This window comes from Harmonia axyridis, chromosome 2 (genome assembly GCF_914767665.1).
Source record: "Harmonia axyridis chromosome 2, icHarAxyr1.1, whole genome shotgun sequence".
NCBI lineage: Eukaryota > Metazoa > Arthropoda > Insecta > Coleoptera > Coccinellidae > Harmonia > Harmonia axyridis.
In genome coordinates, this window is record NC_059502.1 from 34,463,543 (window position 1) to 34,491,429 (window position 27,887).

A 27,887-nucleotide genomic window follows, 5' to 3' on the forward strand; every position below is an offset into this window, starting at 1 on the left:
TGTACGTGTGATACCCATACATCGAACTTCTTCTCGAGATCAGCCAAATGCAAATGGTTCCAAACAATTTTTTGTGCAGTTTTTAGCTCTTGGGCAATTGAAATTTATAACAGTGCTTACATGACGGTCGGACTCGTCAATGTCCAAGGTTTTATCGATATTTTCCTCGGCTTTATGACATATTCAATAAATTCAATAACGGTAGGTATTAAACACACCAATCAGTGATTTGTGTTGCATGAATTGCAAAGCAAAGAACAACAGTTTACCTCTCTCATAAATACAAAATAGGTATGTAAAATTTTTCGAAAACATTTCTAAAATAATTTGATTTTTTCCCTATAACATAACTGACATTCTGAGATATCACAAAAGTAAAGAATTGAATGATCCATTCAATATGCAATCTACAAAATGAATAGAAACTCACCTATAAAAGTACGAGCATCCTCTCACTGAATTGTGGGAGAAATGTTCGGCGTTATTTTCATTTCCAAAATCCTCTAGAGGGTCTGACCAGAGCAAATCGCACATGGGACCAAAGGCCGGTGGTTCCTTGAATCTGTCTAACTGCAAAATAAAGGAAAAATTTCAATTTTTATATCGCATTCACATACTGACTTTATATTGCCAGGATTGAAAATTTTAAAGGGTCCTCATCGTCACCATTTTTTTTATTACAATCACAACAACTCATGAATCGTTGAGTTTTTACCGAAGTTATGCCATATTGCTGAATGTTTCATCAAATAAACTATCTAATAATGCAATAATATAGGTACTATTAGGTGTACAAATTTGCTTCCGCCGTCTTGCAATAAATAGTCGATAGTCGGTAGGTGGTAGTCGAAATAAATAGATCGTAGATTTCATACAATAAGCTTAGGTATTTGTAAACATTACGCCATCGAAATATTAGTAGATTTGTTTCTGTATCGTGAAGTTATTCTCGATTGAACATGTCAGCTTACGAGCCAAATTCTCGTCATTTGCGGGAGGTTTTAATTTTCTGCTTCAATATGAAGAAATCTGCACCTGAGTATACCTAAGTATATATTTAAATACTCCAAAGCTGCAATTGACGAATGAATGAACGAGCAATTAAGAGCTCCTGACTACACGTCAGTACTTTATTATTTATTGTGATGAACTATCTAAGGAAAATGGCAAAAAAAGCTATTGGTCTAGGTTTAATAAAATTCAAAATCGTTTTCTTACTTCCTATTTCCACATAATTTCCAGATAAAAACGAGATAAGTTATGTCAGCAGACGCCAAGTCTAGTTCATTACGTATTCTAATATCCAGGGAGCGAGAGAGAAAGAGCACTCATCCTCCATTTCTCCAGAGTATGTACCTATATTTGACGGGAATATATTCTTGTGAAGTAAACTTTAGGGAGCGGTGATACGTTCATCGCCTCTTGAGATCAAAAGCGTCTTTCTGGTTCATATATTCGATATACTGAATGCTTCTAGGAAAGCTACCGATATTTCACATTTAGCAATTGTTTTGTGCCTGAAATTACATATAATAAGTGAAATATATAAAGATAGGCGATACAAGGGCTACTATTTATGTATTGAGAATTGGCAACACTGATATTGCCAGGTGAAATCTGATATTGATATCGTAAAATTTGACATTTTTTGTGTTATAAGTACTCATAACGTTTCCTCATACGAGCAGAATTGTTGTTCACAGTAAATTAAAAATTTCATCTCTGTCAAAATATGGATTTAACTCGTAAAAATTTTTCGAGCTATGAAAATTATGACTTTCAAAATGGTCTAACTTAAATTGTTGTTTACAGTAAATTAAAAATTTAATCTCTGTCAAAATATGGATTTAACTCGTTAAAATTTTCGAGCTATGAAAATTAAGACTTTCGAAATGGTCTTACTTAAAAATAATGTATCTATCAACTAAATTCTACTTTTGGCGATGAGGCACCATTTAAACTTCAAAGCCTCTGTATATCGCTGATACACTGAATTCAAACGTGGACGTAGTTCGCTCACGGACGAAGTTGAAGAATCAAAATCAGTCGTTGTGCCGGAAAATATTGAAGCTGTGCGAAAACTAATTGGAGAAGATCGTTATGTGACATATCAGGAAAACGAGAGATGTTTAAGCATTAGTATGATTATAGCATACATAAGATTTTGCACGAACATTTGTGTGTTCGGTAGGTCTGCGCAAGATGGATTCCACATTTGTCGAATTATGCTCAAAAAATTGCTAATGTCGATTGGTGCCATCAAATGATTTCGAAATACAATTGTGGTACATCCAAAGCGGTATACCACATGGTCACATTTGACGATGTTGACGAAGTTGTGGATTTATGCATACGAGCTAGAAAGAAAAGGCAAATCGGCAGTTTGGGTGTTTCAATGTGAAGCAGAGCCATCGGTAGAGCAAACAAGAATTGACCGTTCTTGAAGCGTTAAGAAGCAAATGATGGCATCTTTCTCCAAAAAAACTGGTCCTGTGGCAATTGTGGCTCTTGAGAATCAAAAGACCATTAATTCAAAGTGGTATGAAAACATTTGTTTTCCTAAAGTTTTCCGTAAATTGAGAAAAACAAACCCAAAACGACGAATCATCTTGCATCATGACAATGCAAGCTCACACACATCATATGCAACGAATGAGTATTTTGACACACGAAAAATCAAATTAATGGGTCATCCACCCCACAACCCCGACTTGGCACTGAATGACTCCTTTCTCCTCCCAGAAATTGAAAATTAACTTCGTGGACAACGGTTTTCATCGCCCGAAGATGCGGTTGAGGCCTTCAAAACGCATGTTTTAGAACTACCACAGGCGATTATTTTGAAAAGCAGTAAAAATATTATGCATCAAAATCCCTTGTTAATTTTTTGTATTCTCAATACTTGAATAGTAGACCACGTAGTATATCGAAGGTTTTCGCATACTCAGAAATTGATAAGGAGCCTTAAAATGGATTTAAAAATGTTGTGTTATTGATCCAATAACGAAAGAGATATCTGCAAAAATTCATGAGTGTATTCTTATAGAAGAAATTCAGTTTCTCTATTGTGATTTTGAAACAACTCAGTGTATAGTATCTATGGAATTAGTATGGACTCAGCTTACAAGAATTCCCTCGATTGAATTATTGACTTACTAATTAACATATTCTTCTCTTTCAAGAAGAATTGACAGTAATTGCAAAAATCACCTTTTTTTACACACTCGCGAAACATATTTCGCTTCTGAGTCTATCGAAGATAGATTGAAACATCAATATCATTATAAAAGTGAAGTTTTAATAGAATCAGAAAAGTACTATTGAAGCAATTATTTCTCGAAATGGCCTACGTTTCGAAAATAAAATTAATCTGTTGCACTATCAGGACTCTCACCACGATTTAAATCTTTTAAATCCTTCAAATAATTCATGTTTTCCGTTCTTACTCCTCCCAATATTTCGCAAATGAATTTGCTAAATATTGGCCATGTACGAATATAAACAAACTCGCAAAACTTCTTTACATCAGGTTTTTTTATTCATGTCTTTTATTGAAATCAATAAAATCGAAGATTGATGTGATTGTTAAATATATCAATAATCGCTAATGTTTCGTACATCAAAATAATATCGGGTTTGTGTATTGGTTAGTGACAGGTGAATAATGGTGGAACCGTGCCGATGTCTATCGATTTTATCAAATATTCACCAAGAATCAACAAGTCCAGATTGCGTGCCGCTAAGTTTACTCATGAATTTCGAATAACTTCAAATTCAGAACTGACAATAAGAATAACTTTTATTATCAAAATATTGATGTAATGATTTGATGAATAATATAAGAGGATTATTATGTTAGGATAAATGTGACGATTTAAGACACTCAATTATGGTTCCATATCTCCATTCTCTTGAATGATCAAAAAAAATGTTTCCTAACCTTTTCTTTTCGAACATTACAAAATATTTTTCGCCACATGCCGGATTTCGAATTACCCAATTAAATACCTGAATTGATGAGACTGATGGAGTTTGAGGAAGTTGTTGGAAGTTATTTTCAAAGTTGAGTGTATTTTTTCAACCGGGTGTTAGAATTCATCAAAAAATGTCACCAAAAATCTTCTACATAATATGTAATGAACGAGGAAAGTTGAAAAAATCCTCGAAAAATAAGGCACCACTTTGACTCTAATAATTATATTCACAAGAATTCACAACACGTGATTAGCTAACTATAAATAAGATGTTGACCTGCAAATAAGGTGTTCGCTTTTGAAATTCGAAAATTCGAATACATGCTCATAATTTTTTCAAACTATTTTCATTGAAACTAATAAAAATTAGCCAAATCATCAATGTGTTCACTGATCACGGTTAGTTTTATGTGCGCAATACGCCAGACGAAATAAAAAGTGGGTACTAACAAGTAACCCATAATTACAAGCCGTTACCGAAAATGAGTTTGTTCACAAATAACTTCACAGGTATTTCCAATGCGATATATCAATTGTTAAAATGTATTTACCTGTCCTTCACAAGACCCCTGACAAAAATCGCAGGGATTTGAAACCAAAATTAACAATCGGCTTGCATTAATCATGAACTAGAATCAAGTAAACTAATTGAGAATTTATTTGAATAAATATGCAGCATTTCAAAATGTAATCACAACAAGTTTCAAGCTGCGTGTACTGTTCGATGTTGATCGAAATTCATTATTTATGAAATTCTGAGCCTTAGCCAAATTTTTATGCAATCGTTGTCGACTTCAAGAATTAGTTTCATCATCGTACCTACTTCTTATAATTTGGGTGATTTTTGGTTTGAATTATTGTAAAATATCTAATATATATTTCTCCCTCTAATAATAATAACTAGCTGATAATTCATATATAAATAAAAGTGTTAATGGAAAATCATGAAATAACTCAATAAAAGAGCACACATCAAAAATTTTGGACATCAAAAAGTCAATAGATACTATTGAGAAGGCATTGGTAGAGTTGGTACAATCGAATTCGAAAGAATAAAAATGAAATTCACTAGCAAATTATAAAAACGAAAAATATAATATATACACTAAGGTGCAAAAAAAAACGTAACAAGTTTATATTTGCTAAACTTTGAGGTATAAAGGCTCTTTATTTAAGTTTGATTTTTCAACTTTTTTCTATAGACTGTATATAGAATTATAAGTTAGACTTGAATGCTGGCTTATTAGAATAGAATACATTAGAAAAGAATCTCTTTATTTTCCGTCGACCAACAAGGAACATGCTGTTGAATAATTTCGTGGTCAAATATTTTCAAATTAACAATTTTATTAAGAACCGTTCTTTTTCAATATTTTGTTTTTAGATTCAAGGCTTTAAGTGCGCTAGTTTATTTTCAAGAGAGAAATTAACTTGCCCTTAACCATTTTATTTTAAGAAATGAAATTTTCCTCAAGATAAGGAGGAAACAAACAAACTTCTGATTGATCCCGTATAATGTCTAATAAGCCAGATTTTCATACGAGAGTTCAAATTTTACCGCATATCAATTTGTTGCTGTTTTTTGCATCTAAGTGTATTAGTTATTAATTCAATATATCTTTCGAAATTCCTAATGAGATGATGCAATTTTGAATATGAATTCATTCAATTCCTTATCATGAAACATATTACTGCATTTCAATTCGGATAGTTCTGAAATGAGTTTTTAGTCCAAATGAATATGACTGACAACAATCAAGAATTTTTGAGCGCTCGTTCTCCGAACCGTGATAATGTACAGTGCATCCCATTTTGGGTGAGACTGCCAGGTTTCTCGCTTGTTATTTAAGATAGAGCCTTGCGGTTTTCACGTTCCTGTCCTACTTTTTCGTGAAACTCAAGTTGGTCTAATCAGATTTTGCATAACTGTTTCCGTTCTAGAGATACAGGGTGATTTTGGAAATTGATACTTTTCGGACCCCTCCTTTATCTCCGAAGTTATTAGAAATAATGCTGAGGTGAAAACTACGTCTGAATCAGAATTTTGCGTAGAATCCAGTGGCGTACTCAATTTTTTTTTTCGGGGTATGGTTTTGAAGATTCAACACAAACCTATATTTTTTTCAATGGAACACCCTATATATCATTACTTCGTTGAATTCGTTATTTTTTTCCCTTCAAAATAATATATGATACTATATAGGTAGGATGGTCAGAAATGTTAAAAAAACACTAAAACATCAAATAATGATGATTTTTTGTTAATGAGCAATGGATTTCCCATATGAAAAAAAGGTTCAATTGGATCATTTTAATTTGTGATTTTTATAAATAGTAGAGTAAGCAAACAAAGATAATACACTCATCACTAACATGAAAAACAAAACGTAGGAACCTACCTAATAGCAACAAATAAATAATACAAAAATTCATAAACATTGCATGATATCTTACAGCTTAAACTGTTCAAATTACTGTCCATTTACCTCTAATACATAATTGACAAAACTTTTCAATACGCCTAAGTGCATTTAATATTATAAAAGGGCGGTTTTGTAAATCCTGGAAAACTGCCTCTGTTGATGCACGAAGTTCTTCGAGACTGTTATGTCTTTTACTGTAGTATATTATATGTATTTGGGAAAATGGACAGCAATTTGAACAGTTTAATCTGTAAGATATTATGAAATGTTTATGAATTTTTTTATAATTCATTTGTTGCTATTAGGTAGGTACCTACGTTTTGTTTTTCATATTAGTGATGAGTGTATTATATTTGTCTGCTTACTCTACTATAAATAAAAATTACAAATGAAAATTATCCAATTAATCCTTTCTTTCATATGGAAAATCCATTGCTCATTAACAAAAAATCATCATTATTTGATGTTTTAGTGTTTTTTTAACATTTCTGACCATCCTACCTATATAGTATCATATATTATTTTGAAGGGAAAAAAATAACGAATTCAACGAAGTAATGATATATAGGGTGTTCCATTGAAAAAAATATAGGTTTGTGTTGAATCTTCAAAACCATATCCCGAAAAAAAAAATTGAGTACGCCACTGGATTCTACGCAAAATTCTGATTCAGACGTAGTTTTCACCTCAGCATTATTTCTAATAACTTCGGAGATAAAGGAGGGGTCCGAAAAGTATCAATTTCCAAAATCACCCTGTATCTCTAGAACGGAAACAGTTATGCAAAATCTGATTAGACCAACTTGAGTTTCACGAAAAAGTAGGACAGGAACGTGAAAACCGCAAGGCTCTATCTTAAATAACAAGCGAGAAACCTGGCAGTCTCACCCAAAATGGGATGCACTGTACGTATTTTTTGATTTTGAACCGGGAATGTTATCAAACGATAATGTTCGACTCACTGATGACAAATCCGTCCGCAAATTCGATTCTAGGGCCTTATCCCGTCATAATAATAATAATAATAATAATAATAATATAAATTTATTTTCATAATCAAAGTACATTCCGAATAGAAAACAAGTCAAAGTACAAAAAGACCTTAAGGATGAAACAGAAAAAAAAAAATTACAGAAGTAAGTCTCAAATATGGAGGTCGTTATCCAGGTACTCACTTATAGAGTACGGTTCAAGGTTCAGTAGTAGCTTTCGAGTAGCATTCTTAAACTCTCTGAAATCAGATAACGTTTGCAATTTTTTTGGTAGCTTATTGAAGAATTTGAGGCACATATATTCAACATTTTTTTGAGTTAACACAAGAGAGCACATGGGAAAATGGAAAGGAAAAATTCGTCGTGTATTATTCAGATTTCTATAGCCCTCGAAGTAGTGATCATATTTCTTCAGGAAAAGGATACATTTGAAGATATAAAGTCCCGTGGTTGTTAGGATTCCTTGGCTTTTGAAATGCCCTCGACAAGATGTTTTGGCGGATAAACCGAGCATGGTTCTCAAGGCTCTCTTCTGAATAACAAAAATTTTTATGATGTCAGAGCTATTGCCCCACATGATAATTCCATAAGACAGTACAGACTGAAAATTGGAAAAATACACTGTTTTGAGTAAATCATAGTCTGCTTGTTGTTTCAAAATTCGCAGTGTATAGAGAACAGAGTTTAATTTACTCCGTATAGAAATTATGTGTTCTGACCAACACAACTGATGGTCTAATATTATTCCCAGAAAATTGGTACTGGTAGATACGTTTATGGACTTTCCCATAAGTTCAATAACTTCTGGTTTTATGATTTTTGAATGCGATGTACCAAAAATCACACACTGCGTCTTAGCAGAATTTATGTAGAGTTGGTTTTGTAGACACCAATTTGAGACTGTGGAAAAAGATCTTCGGGCCACCTCGTAACTCTCAGCAATATTAGGTGCGGTGATCAGTAGGTTCGTATCGTCTGCGTACATGTAGCACTCTTCGACGATTGGTGCGATGGAAGGAACATCCCGTTGAACTTTTTCATGTGTCATAACGTTCTCCGGCAAGTCATTGATATAAATCAGAAAGAGGAGAGGCCCCATGATACTTCCCTGGGGAACACCAACCTCCAACAACTCATCAGATGACTCGTAGATAATTCCGTTTACCTCAATGGACACTCTTTGACGCCGGTTTTCTAAGTAACTCCTCATTAGATTTAACTGTTTGTCTCTTATTCCATATTGTTGTAGCTTACGAAGCAAATTATTATGTACCACGCAGTCGAAAGCTCTAGAAAAGTCGATGAACAGCCCCACCGGGACACCACCTCTCTCCACGGCTTGGAGAATTGAGCGCGTTAGTTCAAAGATCGCAGTTTCTGTACTCTTGGTCCTCAAAAACCCATGCTGATATTTCGAAAATATGTGAGACTTATGAAAAAAATTCAAAAGTCTATCTACTAGTATTCTTTCAAATACTTTGGAGAAAGAAGTCAACAAACTTATCGGACGATAATTTTCAAGGTCTTCACTGTTTCCTTTCTTGTAAAAAGGCTTCACCATATACACGAACTTTCGAAATGAAGTTCAAATTTTCAGGAGTAGGTTCAAATGTCACCGTTCAGTTCGTTAACGGTTAAAACCTGTCTAGGTATGATGTACATCGCTTAAGAAATCAAAGAAGAATATCGAAAAAAAATTACCCACTATTTCCTTGACACGCAAACGACGGAGTTGAGAATTTTGATATTGATATAAAATACCAATTTCTAGGTCAATGTAAAATCTCTAGTCGATCATATCAGACTATTGGAAAAAAAAAACTGAATACTTAAATAAATCAGATCGGTTTGAGATTTTGCCTGTATAAATAGAATAACTATTTTAAGCTTTGTGTGATAGCTTAACCAGAACCATAGAAAACACGTTAGGAATGTAAAAAAATTACTAAATATTTCCATTATCTCAAAACCGCCAGTGTTGAGATTTCGAGTGTTTAAGTGAATATAAGTGAAATAACAGTTTCAATCTTCATGCGAACTTACAAGCTGATCATCAGAACCATAACCAACCATAATTCTAGAAAATTGGAGAAGAAATGCCCAAAATGTCTATAGTTCCAGATCTGATTGGGTTGTTTTTTAACCATTTCAAGGGAAATTTTGTTTTTATAGCCTAAACTGAATACTAATAAGTTCAGGAAGAGTATTTAAAATAAAAAGACGTGAAAACAGGAGTACTGTCTATTGTCTACTGAGCGCTTGTTCATTCATGCATAAATTGCACCCTTGCAGCCATTGGCTCATAAAAGAACGAGATCCTGACTTCGCGTCAATTTTTTTCTTATTGTTTTTCAATATGATCTTATTAGCTCCTTAATTTATCAATGAGTCTTATCTAATCGTTTGTGACGTTTCTCATGTGAAAATTCGCAAAATAAACATATTGGAGCAGAATTATGACGCAGCACAAATTGCATAATCAAATTCACCTAACCAATAATTAATTGCAATTCCCAGAATAATTCGGGCATGGCAACAAACGGAAATAAATGAATTAATCGGAAGAAAGAGGTAGGCTCAGAAGCTCTTTTTTAATCAATCCTGGTAGAGTATATTCCTCGCTATGTTCTCCGCCTGCTTCATATTCCAATTCAATTCAATCTGTAATGCATAGTAGAGAAACCTTCACATAAGGAACGGAAATTAATCTATGAGGCTCCCCCTTTTTCATTTTCTTTGATAAACTTACCCACCTATTGGATAATCATTAGACTCCCTACATAAGCACAAATATTTTCGTCTAGTTTATACTATTAGATTTATAGCAAAGGGTATAGGTATATGAATTATAAACCATCTTAAATTCTTGTAATTCTTTCGAAGATAATACCACTTGCAAAAGAATTGAAATCATTGCAACTCCATAGCTTGAATTTTTAACTCTTGCTGTGTCCATTCAATGATCTCGGGATTCGAGATTATATTTTTTTTGCCGTTATTTTACGCTTGGAGTCCTATTACAATACTTCTCAGAATCAATTTCATTCATTCAATCAGTTGTAGCACAACAAATAATGACACATTACCACCTTAAAAATTTTCGGATTATTGTTGTTTCAAATAGCTCATTCTATCCGAGATATGTTAAAGAATGAAAATGTGACGAAACAAATGAGGAGATAAGTTTGAAATATACGGTAATCAAATCCTCGTCAATTTGAATAGTATTTGGTCATGCTCTATTATCCTGAAAATTTCTACACTTGAAAACAAATAATAAAATAACTATCCATACGTATAGAAGTAAGAAGTAAGGAACAAATGAATCAATATCTAACGATTCAGTTCGACTGAAATCGCCTGAAAAACTTCAGAAATTCGTTACGGATACGGAGCAACGCGTATGGACTGGTTTTTTATTTCGTTTTCTTTTATTCTTTACATTTTAAAACTATCAAAATTTCAGGGATGATATTTCTCCTACGATTCTTATGATTCATTATTGGAAATGATAAAATGTTGGCTCATGAGCTGTGATTGCCTTCAACGTAGAACGAGGGCGTAGAAATGGGGGGTGTACTAGGGGTAATCATCCCCCCAAAATTTTCAAAATATAAAATTTCAGAAACCTCGCAAAGACGAAGAACGAAAATTTCTTCATTAAATGAACCAATAATAATCATTTTACTTTCCTTTGAAATCTACACGTCAGTAAAAAATCGAACCCCTTACTTTTATTGTACTACGAATTTGTCTTTCTTCAAGGTTTATTATTTTCCTCTATCTATCCGGTTTGTCGTCATCGCCCCTTATTTGCCATCTGTGATTTTTGCATTCGTCATCCGTATACACTCACCCGTTGTTTTCGGTTTTGTTTCAATTTCCTCACACAATTTCAATATGTAGTTATCAAAGAACTGAACTGAGTAATTTGCATCGAAAAATTGTCTGGGATGTGTTGTAACATTTATTGTGATTCATTCAAATTGCAATTTATTTGTGAAGACATCAGTTTTGATGTTTTGAATTGACTATATATACTGGGTGTTCCTAAATTGGAGATACAAATGAAAATGACAGATTTCTCGGATCATTTCAAGGAAAAAAAAGTCCTATAACATGAATCCGCAAACGCTTTATTTTTGAGATACAGGTGTTGAAGTTCAAGTTTTTCTCTCATAACACCTTCCCTCCACAAGATATTTAACTTGAATTGGCATAGATATTTCAATTTAAAGTTTCATCATGTGATATCCTAATTTTGAATGCAAATCTACAGGGGGAATTTTTTCTGGAAGGGTGCCCGCTTCTTTCCCTCAGAATTATTTTTTTGTGAACCATTGGAAGTTAAGAAAAATTCAAAAAGAAACTCTGGTTCAGTACTTAACTTTTTGGTTTGTTGTACTTTTGTCGTATCTGCAATCGATTTCAAGAAAAAATTCAAACAGCTCTCTATAGTAATTCTCAGAAAAATCCAAATTATTATAAAGATCCAGTTAGGTATAGCTGTGAAAAATGAATCAATTATAAGTTTTGGTACTTATTTACCAACTCTGTAGTGAAGATAAAGATTCTAAAAACTGGCTAAGCATATCAAAAAAGTAGTACTACAAGAAACACCCTGTATCTTGAAAAAAAAGCGTTTGCGGGCTCATGTTTATGGACCATTCTATTTTTAAAATCATCCAAGAAATTTCTCATTTTCTGTCGTAACTATAATTAAGGAACACCCAGTATACGATAAGAACAATCGAATTGATAATAAAAAGAAATATTTCGAGTAATTTGGTTCAAACTTCTTTATCAAACCTCTTTTTCTCACATTATAGATATGAGTAAATAATGTCGTCAAAAAATTTTTTTCGATTACCTCGCTAAAAAAAAAAGATCTACGTCCTTGACGTACAAAAAAAATTTAAGAAAGTGCAAAATGTTTTCATATTTCAAAGCTAAAAATCTTCAAAAATCGATGCAATATCAGATTCATCAAGCATAAAAGTATTTTAGTTGCATATACAAAGTCTTCAATATTTTACCACAATACCTGAACAATACAGCCATCAATACCCTCAAATAGATACAATTCAATAAAATTAAAAATAAGTTTCACAACGTATGGTTTAACTGCTTAGTATTCGATAAATTTTCAGGTAGAAGTGATTCGTTTCATCTCCAACCACTTCGAAAATGAAATTCATGAAAAATAAATTTCAGAACTACTTGTATCTTTTCTTCATCCGAATATCAGGAAGGCGTGAGGATCCTGGTTATATAGATATCGTTTTATCGATTGGTTGGTCGTTACAAGCCTATAAGCTGGGATACATTTCATATTTTAGAAGGGAAGTCCTTGGCACGACAGATTCAATCCGCCAATTCAATGGATATGCCGCAATGAAAGCGTGAAAATCGATTTCTCAGGAGTAGGAAATTCAACTAGAAAAAGATAAAAAGGTATTTCCTGATAGGAGGTTAATCTTCATCTCAACCAAAATTTATGAATGGATTGGAAGAACTCTCTCATCTAACTACCAAAAAAATAACCAAAAGAATGTCTAATATACTTTTATAAATGAAAAGTCGAAATATAAAGAGTGTTTCACTATTGACGCAACATTCTATTACGGTAAAACGCTGAAATTTTTTCCGAACTCATCAGGCCCCATTACGTTTGATAATGCAAACTTTTTTGGAAAACCTGTTTAACCGTAATTAATAGTTAGTCGATGATTTTCTAATAGAATTTCATTAAATTTTCAGATTGCTTTAAATAAATGAACCCAAGTTTGTTTGAAGTTTCATATGCCTGAAAATAATATATTTCATTTTTCATGAATTGGAGTCTTTGCATAACCCTAATTGTTCAAACCACTATAATAAGGTTTGTGTGGTGCACATGAAAAAATTTTTTCTTTAGAAATTTAATTGCTTGTTCAATGAAAATATGAAATAATTTCTGTAGTGGTTTATTGTCTGATATATAATTAAAACTGAAACTCTTGCGTTTTACCCTAAACACATGTTGTGCAGGCATATGCGCTCTGCACGGTGTTATTCGATACTATATAAAGTGGTAAATATATGACTATATATGTATATGTACTATATAGAGACTGGTCTATATACTAATAACTTCCAAATGAATGGATTCATTTGAATGAGATTTTGAAAGCGATCACTAAAAAAATGGAGGTTATTCTTGTGTTTTTTGATAATCATTGAGGAACCTACTGGGTGTTCAAAATGAGAGGATTCGTTGATGACTTGTTCAAATTTAAATATCGTGCTCATTCCAAATGGAAAGTAAATCGCACATCGCACATAAAAACCAACATCTTTATAGTTCTTACAAGAATACAAATAACTCAAGACGACTAGAACCATGTTTTTACCCTAAACATTCACTATCGCTAACTGAAGAACATCCAGAATATGCTGCATTGAAGTAGTTCAATGCTTTAAGTTGCTAGAGTTTTGCACCTAATAAGTGTACATAAAGAATTTAAAAAGCTAGTTTATAAGTTAATAATTGATAGTGAGCCTTATAATATGGAAGAATATTTTTTATAATACATAAACTTTTGTTATTCGTTGCATTTATTTATTATATATTATTTTCAAGTTTTTGAAATTTGTGAATATTTATTTATGCCTCTTTCATCATGAGTTTGTTCAATTTTTCAATGTGCTTATATATAGGGGTTATTTTTGTATTTTGACCATTTTCGTAATTTTGTCATTGTAACGATAGCTCAGTGAAATATTAAATTTAGAAAAATTACAAGAAAATACAAAAGATGAGCTGGAAGCACTCGAACCTACCTTTGTTGGGATGAACGCCAGAATGGGTAGTTGGTAATATCCTGGTATCTATTTGTAGTGTTTGAGAACTTTTCTTACATTCTAAGAAAATTATAAGAACTTAAAAAACAACGAAATTTATAGGATAACTTCGAACTGTGTTACGCACCATTCAAATGAATGAAATCGGATCTATAATAATTATCTTCGGCACATATGCAGGCCGAGATATTCCAGCGTATTTATTTGAGAAAACAAAATGAAAAATAAAACCCGACGCGTTGCTTCAACGGTCGTAACGAAATAGGTAAACAAAAAAATATACTGAAATCAAGAACAAAGTAAAATTTAGAAATTATTGAGTGTTGTATTAAATAACCGCCCACCTAAAATATACATATTTTAAAGAAAAAGAAAAGAAAACAAAAAGTATTCAGCAATATATCATTATTGCTGTGGTAGTGGACACAACTTCAGAATAGGACGTTGCATCACACTTTGGCTGGTACGAGCTATCGCATCTGAAGGAAAGGTCAGAAACCAATTCAAGGTGTATGGCGAAATAAATGAGAAGGCAGACGTAGGCTTTGGTACCCTGTGTTGTTGACATGGTCATGAGAAAACGACCACCGAAGTCGACACCAACACATTGAAAAGGCTTTAACTGATTTGAAGGGATAGAAGGCAAATTTCCCATGAACGGTTGAACTGGTTTGGGATTTGTTCGAAAGCATCTATTACATTATGAGAGAACTAGATGTATTGATCGTCTCGATGAAAGTATCCAGAAAATTTGACGAATAAGTACTGCAGAACTTGATGACCTGAGTGTAAAAATTTTATGTGGAAATAGCAGGATGTTTGATCTCAAAGGAACGTCCTGAAAGGCCAATTCGACCGCCCACCCTGAGAATATCATCCGAATCAACGAATGGATTAATATCCATTTGTACCTTTTTTACGAGAAATAATAAGGCATATATCAGCTCAGAAAAAGTTAACTTGCCCTGGTAAGTCATTGTAGGGTTTCGAGCATTGAAATAGAATCTCAAAACGTATGCAAAAATCCGTTGACTTTTCGAAAGAAATGAAAACTGCGAAATGAGGTCATCGGTCATAGATTTCCGAACCGATGTTGACAAAACAATCTTCCTTTCTTCCTCCAAATGAAGATAAAGGTCTTCAGTATAGGTAAATTGATTGTTCAGAACTAGATTCGACCTTAACCAAGATGGTCCCGACCACCACTTGGAGCAATTCACCAATTTAAGCAGAGCCAAATTCAGCAGGGTTATCCTCTGACTTAACATGAAACCAGTTTTCGGGAGGAAAGAGATTAGAAAACATAACAGATAGATAGGAGGAGAGCACAAATGAAATTAGTTCGGCCAATAATAAATCAGCACATATCTCAAGTCACGAAAGAGATATACGCTCAATTGGAGCAACCTTTTATTTTGCGCAAACAAAGAAAGCAAGAAGCAGAGAAGGAAATATTTCTGCTCCCAGTAGTATGTCTACACTACCAGAAATATTTCTTTCTCTGCTTCTTGATGGTCGTCATGAGGGTAAGGTAGGAGAACCTTCAGCGTTCGAAACTGTTTTCGGTTGGGTATTGATGGGTAGGACTCATTCTTCTTGTGATGTGGTCAATTCATTGCATGTCTCTATTTATAGAGAGAACTACCTCTCGTGATAATTTAACTCGTCTATACAGTGTCTCACTCCCTTTACCGACACTTACTCAATGGTTCAGTCTCTGCTTGGTCGTTGGTTCAAAGTTCATCAAAGTGGTTCTTCATTCCGCTTCCTTTGCGAGATGATCTGGTGAGCTTTTCCGTTTCAATGGTTTGAATGCTGTATGTATTGTTCAATTGAACACTTCACTGGGAGCAACTTTCTCGGTCTCTGCTTGGTCGTTGGTCTAACGTTAATCATCTTGGTTCATAGTGTTTCTTCATTTCGCTTCCTTTGCGAGATGGTCTGGTGAGCTTTTCCGTTTCAGTGGCTTGAATGATGTATTTATATTTATATTGTTCAATTGAACACTTCGTTTTTCTAACAACAAGAAACGACGCAATTTCATTGAGCAAGTGTCACCAAATAATTCGGTAACAGTGTATTTGAAAGGGAGTGAGACACTGTAAAGACGAGTTACATTATCTCGAAAGGTAGTTTTCTGGAGAATCTCTTCACAGAGACTTTCATCGGAAGAATGTGATGCCGTTGCCGAAATTGAAAGCAATTCAAGTTCCCAAAAGGCTTTTAAACTTGCATTCAAAGATGAATTTACAGAGGCAGGCAATGAATTCACCACATTACAAGAAGAATGAGTCCTACCCATCAATACCCAACCGAAAACAGTTCAGAGAGCTGAAGGTTCTCCTACCTTACCCTCATCACGACTATCAAGAAGCAGAGAAGGAAATATTTCTGCTCCCAGTAGTATGTCTACACTACCAGGTTTGTTGAAATTCGGATCCGCCATCTTCAGTGATTTGTGAGATGAAAATGTTGTTGTAAAATTTGACAGATCCGAACAAATTTTGTGAATCACAACAGTATCGAAGGTAAAGGTTGGATAAACAATTCCTCGAGGACAAATAGTGCACGTGATGAAGAAGATGATGGGGATGATCTTTCTACTATTCCCTTAATGCATAGGAATTATTTGAATAAAGGAAGCCCTAGTGAAGCAATACACTTTCTAGTTATTATACTAGTTTGGGAACCACTGTCTGAAAGAACTCTCACAGTTCTATAGTTGCCCCAAGAATCAAGAATCTCTACCTGAGCTGTAGCAAGTAGAACAGTGGTAGTGGTAGTGAAACTTTGAGCAGAAACACATTTCTAATCAGAAGATGATGAGGTGTGGTTTTCATTTTTATAGGAATCGATATGGAGCAGAGAATAGTGTCTTCAAGAGCAAGAGCGGCTACTGGATTTAGAAGCACACTTTGAAATGTCATGTGCTGAGTGGAAACAATTAATACACCATTCATTTCTTTGTGCGATCTCCAATCTTTCAGTTGGAGTTTTGGACAGAAAAGAATAGCATTTATAGATACTATGCGATGAATTGCATTTGATTTTTGGAGAAATATTATTTGATTTAGCGAGATAAATAGAGGTTGATTTATTCGAAGAAGGTTTTTGTTGTTTAGTTTGAGAAAGTGGACTGTATTTTAGTTGAATTGTTGTAGAAAGAGCTGCATATTCTAAAGCGGTACACTGTTTCAGAAGGGAATGGTGTAAGTTTGTGAATGATGGGAGATCTGACGATCATTCTTGTAATTCGAAACGTTTAATTGTTGAATTATCTAATTTTTGAATGATCATATGGAATAGTATAATGTAATGATGACAAATTTTCAGAAAATGTATCAAGTAGGTTCCTTAAACCTTCGACTGACTCATTTGTCAACTTTGATATGTTTGTGATCTCTTGCCAATATGAATTTGCCAAAAGCCGTTTATTTGATACCGTTTGGTCAAAGTTTCGAAGGCAATATGGTAATTTTGTGCTGATAATGGAAAACCTTTCAACTATGACAAAGCCTGAGATTTCAAAGAACTCAGAAGATATTGGAATTTTTCAATTTCTGATAAATTAGAATTATTATCAATCAGACTAGTGAATATATCATGAAAGGTTGTCCAATCTTTATAATTTCCACTAAATGATAGCAAGGAAATCTTCGGAAGTTTGACATTAGGTGTGACTCTCGAAGATTTGACCGGAACATCGTCAACTATTGGAAATAAATTGCTATGAATTGTTTTTATTGTGAAATAAGAATCATTGAATGCAGACTTCATCTGTTTTTCTGATACTAAATCAGGGTTTTCCGAAACTGACACAACTGCTATTATCGCATTGTGAACATTATGAAACTTTTCATGAATATTGTCTAACTCTTTATATCAAAGTTGAAATCTGACTTGACGGCTTTCATCGTCGACAGCTGAATTCGCCAAAGAAAGAAATTCCTCAATATCGTCAATTTGTAACTGACGAAGAGCATAATTTTGTTCGAGTTTATTAGTACTCATAGTGAATATTTTGAATTGAATTAGGTGTAAATGTAACAAGTCAAATTGTAATGCAACACTCAATATGGAATATAAACTGATAAGAAAAACTGAATGAATTGAAAGTGAGATAAGGAAATGAAATAATTTCGAAACAATCGCCGAAGCAACGGAAATTAAAAAAATTGGCTCGACTTGGACCAATGTAACGATAGCTCAGTGAAATATTAAATTTAGAAAAATTACAAGAAAATATAAAAGATACGCTGGAAGCACTCGAACCTACCTTTGTTGGGATGAACGCCAGAATGGGTAGTTGGTAATATCCCGGTATATATTTGTAGTCTTTGAGAACTTTTCTCACACTTCGAGAAAATTGTAAGAACTTAGAAAACAACGAAATTTATAGGCTGACTTTGAACTATGTTACGTGTTTCATTCCGTGAAATCGAATCTATATTAATTATCTTCGGCACAAATGTGTCCATATGCAGGCCGAGATATTCCAGCATATTTATCTACGAAAACAAAATGAAAAATAAATGCCGACGCGTTGCTACCAACGGTCGTAGCGAAATAAACAGAAAAATATACTGAAATCAAGAACAAAGTAAAATTTAGAAATTAGTGAGTGTTGTATAAACAGTCATGTAAATGTGATAATTTGAGAAATAAAGTTATTATTATTATTATTATCAATGAAATTAGGCAGTAAGGGGACTGGGAAGGTTGCCTCTATGAGTGTGGAAATAGTGTCTGTTGAAATCTGGCAACGATCGCGTCACGAACAAGAGTTTTTAAGCTCAAAGTGAGTTTGCTACATATTCGATGTAAGAATTTGCATGAAAAACGTAAGGCTTCATCTTTTTATCAACAAAAACTAAGGAAATTCATTACTTTATTTTTGAAGCGCATTCCATTTAGAACATGGACGTCAGTAGTACAGATCTTCAATCGAATATTTTCACATCCTATATTTTCTAAATTTATCTTTTAGGGAGGTTTGACACAGTAAATCTCACCTAAGAAAAGTTTTAAACAAAAATGCAAAAACAAAAAAAAGTGTGTTTGATGACTTGCATCTTGAAGACGAAAATGTAAAAAATCAATTTTCCGATGAACGCCGAAAATAATGAATTGCAGTAGATGCAAGTTGTATCGTCATCTTCATCAGAAAATGGAAACCCATTCAGCCTGTACAAGTGTCAGTAGTAAAATAAAAATGTTTACTTGCGAATTATGTAGGAATTAGGTAGTGTTCATCTTATTGCTTGTACCTTATTTCTTATTGTATCAAACCTCGCTTTTAGTGTATCAAGCCTCCCATGTATAGGGAGGTTTGAGACACTTCGCACCGACAATTTCAAGAACTCATAATCAAGGATGAAATTTCCATTTTTAGTTATTCTTCTTCTTTATGTGCCGTCTCCTTTAAGAAGGTTGGCTATCATCATGGCGATTTTTTTTTTATTAAACATTGCTAAAGGTTTAAGCGGAGTCCTTAAATTTCACTCTGACATAAATGGATTGGTAAATGCTAAAGACAAATATTTTATTAACAATTTTGTAAAAAATGTATCAACCCTCCCTAGTCTCCCCTATAGAACTGAGTAATTTTTCGGAGATAATGACATTTGCTACCTTATAAAAGAATTAATTTCATTCAAATAAATTTATTAATTTCGAAGGAATTCGGTTTTTCCAAAGACCCTTTCGAATTTTCAGAAATTGAATTCAATTGCGGAACTTAAAGTTCCCGATATGAATTGTTTCGAGTGCATTTTTTGAGAAAAATAGATAATAATATATTTCAAACGCACAGTTGAAATGTCTGGAAAATGCGGTTATTATAGCTATTTTGTCGATAAAGCAATAGTGGGGAGGATGAGTAGCGTAGGTATATTTTTTCGTGTTGAATCCATTTGATCTATCTCTATTCATTATAGATCAGTTTATATGTAACTTTTCTAAATTTTGTCGACATTAATGAAGTATGTCATCACTCAAGTACTCTTCAAATTGATCATATCGTATTGACTCTTTGCTTTTCTGAGAGATGGCCGTGTTGGCTGTGCATCATTCGGAACAACGAAAAATGCTTGGAATATGAACCCAGCCAAACAAGGCCATGTCACCATGCTCCCCTATGAAGATGGAAGGTGAATTTGACGAAGATCACTGAATGCCAAACTGATGATTCCATTATGATTCCGGGATGAAACACCGAAATCGTCTAAGAGAAAGATTGCTCATTCAAAATTGACTGAGATCGCCCCACCAAAACATTCAGTATTTTTGTATCAACGTATTTGGGTCTAAGAGTTCCTTTCTGGGGTCAACGAGTTTGTCTCCGGCACAACTCATCATTCACCTACTGTAAACACATAATGTGCGAGAGCAAGATACTAAGTAGATCCCTAGAAAAACGATGAGGATTTAGGAAATTCCTGGAATTGAAAAACCAGCAACGCCTTTAGCAACAATTCAGAAAAATGTCTTTAAAATCCTGATATTTTCACAAACGAATATCCTTGCCTCGAAAAAGAAAATGTCTACAGAACGACATCAAAGAAACCGGCTCTTTGAATGGACAAGTCAGATGCATTGGCTGGAAACAGTAAAAAAAAAAGACGAGAAAGAATGAAAAAATTGCAAAAAGGAAAATAAATGATAACGCTAACAGAAAAGTTCAAGGCAAGATGGGATATTATCAATGAAAATTTAAATGGAACGTATTACAAGAGAGCGATCTGGTAGGGTATTGCATAATTTTTTGTAATTTACATTTAAATCTTCCACCAAAAAAACAGATGATAAAATAAACCTACCACTTACTTATATATGTATCAACCGTCTATCAGAAGAAAAAATGAGTTATAAATAAGAATCGAGATCGTAAAAGCTTCTCTACTCCATTAAATTTTGACTGATGATTAATTTTAATTAAAATTTGTCGGAAGATTATCAGTGGTGTTTTGATGTTTGAACTTATAGCTCAATATTTACGAATTGATAGATTTCAATCATATTGTATAGCTCATTTAAAGCTCACTAGTTATGTTTTTGAAGTTTATTGTGCATTTGTTTATTGTATAGAACTGTATAAGGTAATGAAGATCTTTATAGTAATTCAATTGAAAAACAATATTTGCATCAAGACTGTGTTAAATCAATTGAATACTCTCTATTTGTTTTATAAGTTTTGTTGAACACATAGGAACTTTAGGTTCATACATATATTTATGGAAATAAAAGTAATAAAACACATATTTCAGTATTAGATTTCCAATGAATATCATACGATGTTTTAAATTCAGTTTCGGATATGAAAAGTTTTTCAAGCTGGTGGGGGTATTCAAAACTAGGGAATCTGAGGTTCTTAGTAGAGCATAGACACACACAAAAATGAAACATTAAAGCCGCTACAAAAATCAACCGCCACCAGCTGTTGTTTTTTTTAAACGGCTTCATCGAAAAGAATTCCAAAATGCAAGCTAAATGCAAAAATCATGAGTGAAATGCCATATATTCCAAGTATTTTTTACAGTAGTTGAATTTTTTATTTCGAAATATCTGCAAATTTTTACGAAGTTCTTACAGTTTAGTTGATTGTATATACACTCTGTTGAACCAGAAGGGGTCATGGAGTGGAAAACTTAAATTTTTATAAGCAAAAGAAAAGGATCAGAACACATCCCCCAATAAGAAGATTTAACACTAGTCACGTGTTTCTTCAGTATGGTGAAGATGTGTTGGGATAAGCAACACTTGGTGGGAAAAAACAAACAAACGGAGTCAACAACAGAATGAGCGCTTGGCGTATGTTTTGTTTATTGTTTTCCACCAAGTGTTGCTTATCCCAACACTTTTTCACATTACTGAAGAGGGTCGAAAGCCTGAAACACGTGTCTACGTCTACGGTAAGCGCTTATCCTTGGGGGATGTGTGCTTACTTTTTTTCATTGCTTGTTGAATTTTTATATGGTATAAAATATAGCAGTCTGAATTGTTCTTAGAATTCGACCGAAAATCAGAGGAAGTATTCCCTTAAAGAAAACAAAAACGTCATTACTGCCTGATGGTCCACTTCACTTATTGATTTCATAACTAATATACTTATATGTATAGTTACCTACCATAAGATGTTGAAAGCATACTACAGAAACTGCAAAACGCGTGATTATTTGAACCAAGAAGGCTAAAAGCTTTTCTGAGACAATAATTTTTTTTATGGAAAAAAAATTTCAAACTTTATTCAAATGTCCACTGAAAACCAACGTGGAAGTCAAAACAAACAACAAATGAACTACGCCAGTCGCGAATTCTTTATGGAATTCAACTGCATACCTTCCTACATTAATTCAAACAAATATTTATAGTCTGTATCAGGATTTTCGTCCATGTTATCTATAATAAAAACGAATTATTCAGGAATTTGGACCTTTCCAAATTCCTGAATAATTCGTTTTTAATATTTATAGTATTATAAACCTGCAGTAATATTTTTTGCAACAAAACTTTATTCAACAATCACAGGAAGTGCTTTTATTTCGATGCCATAAAAATACGAACCCTTCCTCATCAAAACTGGAATACCCATTGTTTAGTTTCAGAAACCCGTGTCAAATATTAAAGATCAACTCACCCTTCGTATATCATCTAAATTGTGAATTTCTGGTGAAAGACCACCGTGGACGCAAAGAAACTGTTGATTCATGAGCGCCGCCAATGGTAGACAGTCGAAAGCTTCCATACACGCATCATACACTCGTTCCGAGTATTTTATTTTACCTGAAAAAAAGTCATAATTCAATTTTCCTGAAGAAATTTTCTGTTTTTTTGAAAAATCCAGCAATTCGAACTCAAATTCTGCTCATCATCACTTATCCTGTTTTAGATTGCCTTCAATTATATCATATGAAATAGTTGCTCCTTTCATTTAGAATAACGGTCTGATAGTAAGTAGTCTGCACCAAATTATTGAAAGGAATTTCAAGGGGGCAATTTTGAGTTTTCTGACCTAAAAAATCTTTGGACTACACTTAATTCCCAATCCCTAATGCGGTGGTCTCATGAAATCGTATTTCACTATCTTCAGTTCATCAAATAAAAGTACTAAGTCTAGGTCTAAGTCTAGGGTTTTCAAGGAAGGGGAATTTCCATGGTGTTCAATTCATTTATAATAATTACGAGAATTCAAGGAATTTATTTTTATCATGAAATGGCAACAGTGGCAATATTGCATGTACGAGCGGTACTACGCCAGCTCTCAAAGGGCTTAACCCAAGGAAAAGTAGATCCTAAGATCATAGTTGCATAGTTGCATAGTTGCAGAAAAGAAGTCACGTAGATACGTAGTTGAGTTACGATTTCACGCTCGCCCACGACATATGTAAAGTTCAAATCATTATACAGTTCAAAGTACGTATCATTTCAATCCCTAGCAAAGGGTGGTCCTTCAAGCAAACCACGTAACACATGGATTGATGGGAATTCATAAAAAATGCAAAGAGATTAAAATACATAAAATTTCAATACAAAACGCTAGATCTTCGAAGAGATCTCTCTTTAATTTTGTCCTAATATCTGAAATATTAGAATGCTAGGGCAGAAATGATCTCAAAAAATAGGGATCGATTCACTTATGAAAAATTTGTCTCCCCGAATTCGATTCTTTCCGTCTGTCCGTATGTGTTTACTTCATTACTTTCGCACCAAAAGACCAGGCAACTTTAAGTTCGTAGGGTAGCACCAAATCTTTTATTGATTATTGGGCTGCGAAATCTTTGCCTATCCGATTACAAAATGTCCACTCGCAAAAAGTTTTTGTTTGAGAATAAAGGAAACCGGGTTCCGTGTATTGATTAAACACTGTTTTGTGATATGAAAAAAATACTGTCTATGCGAAGAAATTCCTGATGAATGTTATTCAGTCTCTGCTTCATCGACAACAATGGTTCAAAGGTGCTCCAAGGAAATAAATTTGGAAGAATAAGAAAAAGGTGATTAAAGGTATTGAAGAGTTAAAAGAGCATTGAAGAACATGTGTCACAGTTGAAGGTGACTGTTGTAGGCACGGGATTTATTGGGTAAAGTATAAGAACCTTTAATAGTTTCATAAAACAATTTTTAGGTTATTCTCATTTGTTATATAATTATTTTATTTTAATTCAACTGATACTGTACAAATGTGAATTTTATTGAGGTGTAATTGGTTGTCAAGACAAATTTTGTTTGTTCAAGGACTGTAAACTATTGACTGAGATTAAAATGATAAGGACCATCAAATTTATTGGTATCATTATATTGTTATGTCCTTAGCCCTATGTCAAAAACGGTCTTTATATATGATAGTAACATCGTATTGGTTTTTAATTCACTTTACATACTTGATTTGTAAACGGAGTATTCATAAAATTTTAATACGCATGAATAATAAACAATTTATGTTTATCATATTGAATAGTTGCCAGTACTGAAGGAAAGCGGATAAAAATCTCAAAAAACCATAAGGAAAAGATAATTTATAAAGACCATATATAATTATCAGAAGAACGGAGCCTTGAGTTTTGTATATTTAACTGAATTTATTCAATCGCCAATCGATTCGGATAGATTGATAATGAATATATCTCGTAGAGACTCTGTCTGCTCACAGATGGCGCTATGGGTGTTCGCGCCACACTACTTCGACCCCAGTGGATTTGAAGGGGTCGTTGCAACGCAACAGGGTCACCTTTCCACGATGGTGTGAGAGTGTGTTTTAGGCAGAGATCGCTGGATTGTCGAACCGATGAGTCCACCAGCGATCTCGGAACGAAACACAAACCCCCGGGAGAGGGCGCACCTTGTAACTTTGCTCGAGAAAGACTCGCCAAAATCTAATAGCAGCGCACTTGAAAAAGTTATTCATTCTTGAGGTTGTGTTTGTTTTATCTTGCCGTCAAGATTTTTCACCTCCAGTTCAAGATTTTACTGACAATGTGATCTGAGCTGCCAGCTGCCGTAAATAACATACTTGGATAATTTATTCACCTTGAGTTCAATATTTGGTCAACTGGAGGTGGAATGTATGGGATCAAACAGTACTTGTGATTTTTTTTCATAAATATACGTTACCGATCCATTCCTGTCAAGCCTACAGTTGACATATTATATTTTAGATAGATTCTGCCGAGCGTTGTAAATTCTGATAAATATGAATCTTCAGGTTACCAACGCATCACTAACCTAAGTAGGTACTTTGTTTATAAATCTGATAAGCATAAAAATTATGTATACAATGAAAATAAACAAGATTATTCAATAATTCACGTGCCAATTGGACCCTTGGAGGCACGTCACGTCATTGTTCTCCTCATTTTTCATATATATCGACCATATCAACTTACGGAAAAAAATTTGGTTATTTTCAATGCTCCTTATTCCATGCCTGTGCTTGAGAGAAAAGCATAAAAAGTTTTGTGTTCATGGAAATACAATATTCACATCAATTGGTGATTGAAACATTTTCATGTCGAAATGAGCACATCCATGATCGAAAAGAGCTATATCTTTTCACTAACGTTTCAATTCATTCGATGAATAATTCTCAACTCTGCCTCGGAGGGATAATAACCTCTTCCTAGCTCCTATAAATCTACCGTTGAAACGAAAAGCCATTTTGGAGGACTCCACATAGAGGCTAATGATAGCAGAATGAGACAACTACATGAACGGGATATCGCATAATTACACGAAAATGATGGAAAATATATAGGAGCAGATATAACGAAACAGAGAATGAACGAATTGATCGAACGTAATGAACTAATTAAATAGATAGAGTAGATGAGTTGAAAACCGACGCTCGTCGAATTGCGATGTAACTATAAGAAAAATCAGACGGAGCTACTGAACTGTATGAAATGGTCTACCTCGATTACTCTTGGTGAATTTTCTTTGAATGTTATAAGATGTCTTCAGCACTACTGTCACTCAATTCTGAAATTTACAATCAATCTTCATTCTTAATAACATCACAAACATTCCAACTTCAGACAAAATATCGAAATTTTTAATGAGGTGGCCAGTGAATACGAAAGTTATCAAAAATAAATGTATATATTTTTTATTCGCCCAAAAATAAATACCTTATCACTACATAATTGGATTCAAGCATGTCAAATTCAACAAATAATAATAATTGATATGATGAGCAAAAAATAAAAAAATACAAAAATCAACCAATTATAATTTCATCATTGAAATATTCATATTCGCTATAGTAAGCTTTATTGATCTGAAATGTCCTTAAATTTCCCTTCAATTTTTTATTATCATAAAGCAATCTGGTCTCTCCTTGTATCTTATTATAAATTGAAATGACCTGGTATTCAGTATTTTTTTTGGATGTAAGAAAATTTGAACTTTGGTGGCTTCAAATCGTTGTTCTTTCTCGTATTGTATTCATGATCTCATGATCTTATATTTTCTTGAAATAAACTCTGGATACTAAGTATGAATGGAACTGCCTCATATATATAACGATAGATGGAAATGTCAATATACCGTATTTTACGAAAATAGGCATTCATGATTCCATCCTATATAAGCCAAAAATATTTCTCAAGCATTTCTTCTGAAGAACATGCCTGCCAGAGTCCCAGGGTCTCTGTAACGCCGGTTAAGGGTTAAAAATTTTCGTGTTTACGGGATAACTTCGGGATTCAGCTTGAAGGAATGAGTCAAAAGAGCAGCTATTTATTTTATTCTCTTTTAATAAATCTCAAAGGTAAAATTCGACTGAAAATAAATTTCCATGGAGGCAATATATGTCAAAGGAAAGGAGGTCTGAAAGAATTCTAAAAGTTCATGTTAGGTTGATTCTAAAATACCCTTTTTAAAATTTACCATCGTAATGTAACTTTCTGAATTTGGAGCGATGAACGGACCTTCGATCTCTAGTATAATTGAATATTTTCCCTGATGTTATTGTCCATACAACTACATACTCAATTTCGATTGCGAATTTGAAAGAAATATTAGATATACAGGGGAATAAAAATTTTTATTTTGTTGATGCCTGCGATTCAAGAGCTGATTTTAACTATATTTAGTCGCAAAATATGTATATTCATTTATGACTGTTCTAAAGTTATTATATAGTCATTAATGTAGGCACAATGGTTTTATTGTCTGTCTGTAATCGAGTAAATTCCAGATAAATCTATAAATAGCCGAACCATTGCCTATCAAGTATCTGAAATGACCCTTTTAATCCCCTAACTCGGGTAAGTAAGAGAAAAAACCATACTTCCTCCGTTACATATAAAGTTGGGCTTAATGAAGCAATTTGTAAAGGCTCTTGATAAGAATGGGTCATGTTTTGCATATATAGAGGTAAAAAAGCATCAGTTGAACAAAGAAAAACTCAAAGCAGGGATACTTTACGGCCCACAAATGAGAAAATTAATTAAGGATCCTGCCTTCATAAATTCAATGAATCAAGTTGAACAAGAAGCTTAGACATCATTAGTTGCAGTTGTAGAAAATTCCTTAGAAAAAAATAAAGCTCAAAAATATGTTGAAATGTTAACAAGATGCTCAATAGTTTCAAATCCTGCAATATGAGTATTAAAATACACCATTTACACTGCCACTTAGACTTAGACCAGAAAATTCAG

General features: G+C 33.5%; 1 protein-coding gene across 9 annotated transcripts in view; it reads right to left on the reverse strand.

Annotated features, from left to right (window-relative positions):
* The window catches only part of LOC123673514 (serine/threonine-protein phosphatase 2B catalytic subunit 3-like), a 220,792-nt gene that overhangs the window by 48,990 nt on the left and 143,915 nt on the right, over positions 1 to 27,887 (reverse strand). For all 9 annotated transcript variants that reach the window (XR_006746483.1, XM_045608044.1, XM_045608042.1 and 6 more), the window contains exons 5-6: positions 22,868 to 23,013; positions 431 to 570 (exon numbers count right to left, since the gene is read on the reverse strand). Coding sequence is in view for 8 of the 9 variants with exons in the window: in XM_045608044.1 (XP_045464000.1) it covers positions 431 to 570; positions 22,868 to 23,013 (286 nt within the window). In the remaining variant the exon portion in view is untranslated. The remainder of the gene's footprint in view (positions 1 to 430; positions 571 to 22,867; positions 23,014 to 27,887) is intronic.